At 36.0% G+C, this 5,780-nt stretch overlaps 1 protein-coding gene across 1 annotated transcript in view; it reads left to right on the top strand.

Annotated features, from left to right (window-relative positions):
* The window catches only part of LOC107692003 (G2/mitotic-specific cyclin-B3-like), a 10,592-nt gene extending 5,509 nt beyond the window's left edge, over positions 1–5,083 (top strand). The window contains exons 9-12 of the mRNA XM_016490875.1: positions 629–784; positions 2,884–3,033; positions 3,722–3,852; positions 4,705–5,083. Of these exons, the coding sequence (XP_016346361.1) occupies positions 629–784; positions 2,884–3,033; positions 3,722–3,852; positions 4,705–4,771 (504 nt within the window). The 3' untranslated portion in view covers positions 4,772–5,083. The remainder of the gene's footprint in view (positions 1–628; positions 785–2,883; positions 3,034–3,721; positions 3,853–4,704) is intronic.
* The last annotated feature ends 697 nt before the right edge of the window (positions 5,084–5,780 follow it).

Below are 5,780 nucleotides of genomic sequence, written 5' to 3'. Positions count from 1 at the left end.
CTCAGCGACCAGCACGGATCAGCTCTAGATATGGCGGCAGCAACAATACTACAGCGAGAATAAAAGTTACGCCTTCTTTCTTTGCGTGAACATTTGGGCGGCGTTATGCAAATCTTCCCACATCGTGACGTAGATATGTGGGGGCGTGTTAGAACGAGCCGTTTTAGGTAGGCGTGGTTGACTTTTAACTTTTATAAAGAATATCTGTTTGGATTTGAGATTTTAGTCTTTGCAACTTTACAAAGTCATCTTTATGCACCAAGAGCTTGTAACACTTCAAAGAGAAAGGAAAAATTGAAATCGCATCATATGACCCCTTTAATAATTTCAGAAATAATTATTTTTTTATTTTAATTTAGTTCTTTTTTGTGCATTTCTATACTATTTTGTGTAAAAATGGCTTTTGCCAGTTCGATCAAATAGGTCTAAAAAGGGATATTGAAAATCACAACCCTCTCACTAGACAAAGAAGGTCAAGTTGACTTAGCATTGTGGGTTGCAGTAACTGCATAATGTGCTGTATTTTTGCATACTATGCACAATATACATATTGCATGCTTTAACAAAACAGTGAGTACTGTGTGATTTGTCAGTTGTTACCCATCATCTTTCTGGTGTATCCTCACAGGAGCGAGCTCCACCTTGCGTGGATGATTTCTTATATATTTGTGATGATGCCTACAAGCGTTCTCAGCTCATCGCCATGGAAATCAGCATCCTGCAGGCGCTGAACTTTGACATCAATATTCCGGTTCCATACCGCTTCCTCCGTCGCTATGCCAAGGTGAGAGGAAAAACACGCATATACCCTCACTGAGGAGACAGGTGGAACTCCTTTGGAGTTAGCTGACACACACCAGGATTAACATCAAGTGTGTGTGTGTTTGTCAAAGTCAGAAAGAAAGACCATGCAGGGTAGCATGCATTGAATGTCTTTGTGTTTGTCAGGTGTGACCTCTTTGTTTCCTCTGTATTCCCTGAGGAATCTGTGTGTGTGTGTATGACCCAGCTGTCTCTGGTGGTTGTTGCTGTTTGCTGCTGTCAGATCTATTCTCATTTTCAGCAGCTGAATTAATTGAGCTTTAGTTAAAGCTCTGCGATTTAACAATGTCTTTTTGTGTGTGTTTTTATTTGTTGGCAGAAAGTCTGGTTTTACTAATTGCTCTTTCTGCAAAGAAATTAGCTTCTTAAGTGCACATTGACAAATAATACCGTTATATTCATTTATAAGAACATTAATTAAGAGAATAACACAATAAAAATACAATCCTTTTTAATTGGTGGCTAAGTTTTCAGAAGAAAAAAAAAGAAGCAATTACAGCACGCAGACAAAGCAGATCACTTACACTTATTCATGCCAAAGCTTTTATCTAGGGACTTTATACAAGTTTTTTTTTTTCTTTAAGCGATTAGGGCACAGTAGACAAACTCAGACTTTTCTTGTCTGTGTTTATTGATAAAGGGATAGTTTACTTACTTTTTCCCACCTTCATATTGTTCTTCATATTTTTTTTAAATTAATACTTTTATTCACCAAGTATGTATTAAATTGATCAAAAGTGACAGTAAAGGCATTTATCATGTCAGAAACGATTTCTGTTTCAAATAACTTAGTTCATCCAAGAATTAAGAAAAAAATTTATTGTGTTTTCCACAAAAATAATAAGTCCATAAAAATGTTGAGTGCAGTCAGTATTAATTGTTTTCATTATTGATAATAATAAGAAATGTTTCTTGAGCATCAAATCAACATACAAGAATGATTTCTGAAGGATCATGTCACACTGAAGACTGGAGTAATGTCTGCTGAAAATTCAGCTTTGCATCACTGGAATGTACTACATTGTAAAATACTTTAAAACAATAAACTGTTATTTTAAATGCTAATAATATTTCACAATTTTACAATTTTAATGTATTTTTGATCAAATTAATGCAGCCTTGCTAAGCCTAAAAGTCTTCTTTCAAAAACATTAAAAATCTTACCGACTCCAAACTTCATAATGGTAGGGTACATTAAAAGAAATTTTGAAGAATGTTTGTGTAGGTTTTTTCCAAAGTTCATAATGACCATTGCTGTTAAAGGGGTCATATGATGTTGCTAAAAAGAACATTATTTTGTGTATTTGGTGTAATGAAATGTGTTTATGCGGTTTAAGGTTAAAAAAAACATAATTTTTCACATAATGTATATTATTGTTTCTCCTCTATGCCCCGCCGAGTCTTAACTTTTATAAAGAATATCTCTTTGGGTTTGAGACTTTAGTCTTTGCAACTTTAGGGATCTTATCTATTCACGAACAGCTTGTAACACCCCAAAGAGAGAGGAAAACTTGAAATTGCATCATATGACCCCTTTGAGCACACTGTATTTTTTCTGTTTATTAATTAATTAATATATATTTTTTTTAATTATTTTATAATTTTTTGAGCTAAACAGCAATGGTCACTACTCACTATGAATTGGTTTATGTATAAGACCTGCCTGAAGATTCTTCAAAAATTATTTTGTTCGGATGAACATTTGGATGAACTATTCCTTCAAAGGATAGAACATTCAAGAATCAAGCTAGTAAACTTTTACATTTCAGATGTTTACATTTAAATGCTTTCATGCTATGGCTCACTGAAGCACTTCTTTTAGTAACTGTGCGCTGAATTTGCCGAGAATGAAAACGGCAGAATCTTGGAAGGTTGAATGAGCTTTGTATACTTTTTCTGCGTGGCCTGAAGGTACTGGCACTGCTACGGACTCTCTCTGTGTGTGTGTGTTTTGTATGTGAATAAAATTTTACTTCACCTCTCTGCAGTTTGTCAGTGTATGGATGCTCATTGTGGCGTGTGTGTGTGTGTGATGATTAACCGTCTCTCGTCTCCCGGCAGTGTGTGAATGCAGGTATGGACACACTGACTCTGGCGCGCTTTATTTGTGAGCTGAGTTTGCTGGAGATGGAGTTTGTGCCTGTGAGAGCATCTTTGCTCGCCTCTGCCTGTCTGCTCATCGCTCTGGTTACTAAGGATCTTGGAGGATGGGTATGTGTTTACCTTTATGCTTTTAAAATGTATGCACAAGCACAGAGCTCATGAATTATACCGTTTTTTTTTTCTTCACAAAATGCCACCGTTCCTTGGTGATAAACACATAGACACACTTTCACAGTGAGTTCTACATCCCTGTGTGCTGTGATTTGGGTGTTCTGTGCTCTTCTGATAGCACTAAATGAGCTAAAGCTGACGACAGCTCTTTGATGGCCTGGTAACTGCTCATTACGGATGTTCATTTCTGTCCTTGCACACACACACACATTCACACTCTTAAGTAGTGGGTTGGTTTGTCCTTTAAGACTCTGACAAAGGTATTTTGGTTAATGAGAGTGAAGCTGGACTTTGTTTACCAACGTTGGAGTAATTGGTTTGTGTCCTGTGTGGCTCTACGGAGAAGTCAGAGATGAAGTTCAATTACCTTAAAAAAAACACCGCACACACACTTCCGCATTCATTTACATTCTCTCCGGATGTTGTTGCCGTCATATCCTCAAATTATTGACAGCTCAGGGGCATTTTCTTTTCACATCATGAAATATTTGGCAGGAGTCTTAAAGGCTCACATCCCTTATGTAACAGTCATTAGACTCCTCCGAGCTTCACAGATATCTGGCTTCACAATTACACTTCAGTGTTTGTGTGAAGGTTTTGACTGATGTTCCACTTCTGTTTCCAGACACAGTGCTTGCAGTTCCACTCTGGATACAGTGTGGAGGATCTGGCACCCGTGGTCAGAAAACTTCATGATATGCTCATCAGCCCGCCGGACAGTAAACTCGCCGTCGTCAGGAGCAAGTATGCACACAAGTAAGTCATCAGTGCAGTTTAAATTCTGCACTTTTAACCAGAATAGTAGGTTCTTTGTTTCTACTTTTACTCCCTCCAGTTATCTCAGGTCTAAACATATAGATTTTGTTTTGTTTTTATAGAACTTAGATTTTCCTTTAAAAAAAAAAAAAAAAAATTATTATTTACCCCAAAATTCTAAATGTTTGGATTTAGATGTTTTTTTTTTTTTTTTTTTTAAATCCCTGTCATTCAAATACACTTTTGACTTAAAGGTTTTTTGCTGTGTGTGTTTATGGTCTGAACAGTTTTAGTTTGTTTGCTGTTTCTAAAGTTTTCTCTTTTTTTTCAACTTTATTCGATTTTTAATTTTTTTTCCAATTACCTCAAAATGCTGTACAGCAATGTTCAAAGACATAGCTTATCTCAGCCATTCAAATACTTAAAGGTTTCTCTTGCTGGGTCTGTTTATGTCTAAACATTTCTGAGTTGTTTGCTGTTTTTTTTATAAATATATAAATCATGTGCTTTTAAAGTTTGTTGGCAAGCCTTGAAAAGAAAGCATTTGGGACAAATTATACTTCAGTTGAGAAGTTTAGATGGATAAAGTTTAGTCATAATTCATGTTTAGAAAATTTTGATTCTATTTGCTTATCTGAGTCTCAGCATGACTGCCGTGTTGTTTTGAAGCTCTTCCCAAACCTGATTGGCATTTTGACATGTATTATTTAATGTTACGCCTGCCTACAGCAGACGTTGACTTCTTAAAAGCATTTGACTAATGAAGCGGTTTGTTCATATTTAAATACTCCAGATTGTGGCATTTGATTATTCGGAGTTATTTATTTATTATTACTGTTTTCTTTTTTACAGGGTTTTCTTTGAAGTTGCATTGATGCCCACAGTGAGTCTGGAAACGTTGGAGAGGTTTTTGAAATGACCCGAAAGAATATGTGTAATGTTTCGAACGTTGTAAATAGTTATATTTAATGTTATATTTTAATCTTTTGAAATAAAGTGTTTGTGTGTAAATTTACATGTATATGCATGTTTTCCATTGTACGTTTGACTGTTCAGTTGTTTTTACAAACCATGTTATTCTTGACCAAATCACACAGCAGTGACCGTATCAGCGTTTCAAAACTGATAAAGTACAAACTGTTCATCGGTTCAATATATTAGGTCATTAGATTTGTGTTATTGAATGTTGTTATTAAAATGGCATTTTAATGCTTAATCTTGTACATATATATATATATCTGTTTTTGTCTTTGTCGTACTGCTTTGTATAGTTTGCCATGTCTGTATGTTTTTTTTAATTAGTTTAATAAGTGTTTTTTTTTAAACACTGGTTGATTAAAAAAGTATTTTGCATATTTGCCTGATTCTTGCATGTACTTTATTTGAAATAAATGCCCTTTTAAAATTTAATATCTCAGTTCAACCAGTAGGAGGCAGCGTGAACCCAGATCCTCCTTCACCACATAGATAATGTGTGTCTGCATTCAACTACAGGCACTGCATGTCTTTTCAACCACACTCAATCATTGCACCTATAGAAAACAAATAAATATCCTCCATCACACTCAGCCCCAGTGATTACTGAATGTAGGAAACCACTCCTGTTTATCAGTAGAGATTGTCTGGTGGTTCTGATGTCCAAACGGTCTCTGATGTCTATTGGTCGTTTTTGGATGCAGCATGAGTCACAGCTGTGAGCCGGTCCAATCCATCATGGCCAAAAGCGAACAACAAACGTCTCGGAGTGGTTTCTGGTGTTTGCTCTTTTTGCTGTGCTCTCTTAGTTTCTCCTGTGTGGTTTAGATGTGGACTGAAAGAGGGAAAAGACAGGATTTGATTAGCATAAGTCTTGTGGACCTGCTCATTGGGCTGGCAGAATTCTGATTTCTTGTCCTCCGGGCTTTAAAAGCTGTTGTTTCTAATCCTTG

Source organism: Sinocyclocheilus anshuiensis, unplaced genomic scaffold (genome assembly GCF_001515605.1).
Source record: "Sinocyclocheilus anshuiensis isolate Anshui unplaced genomic scaffold, SAMN03320099.WGS_v1.1 scaffold426, whole genome shotgun sequence".
NCBI classification, from domain to species: Eukaryota; Metazoa; Chordata; class Actinopteri; order Cypriniformes; family Cyprinidae; genus Sinocyclocheilus; species Sinocyclocheilus anshuiensis.
Note: the sequence above shows the minus strand (reverse complement) of the source record. Positions and strands in the feature narration are given on the sequence as shown.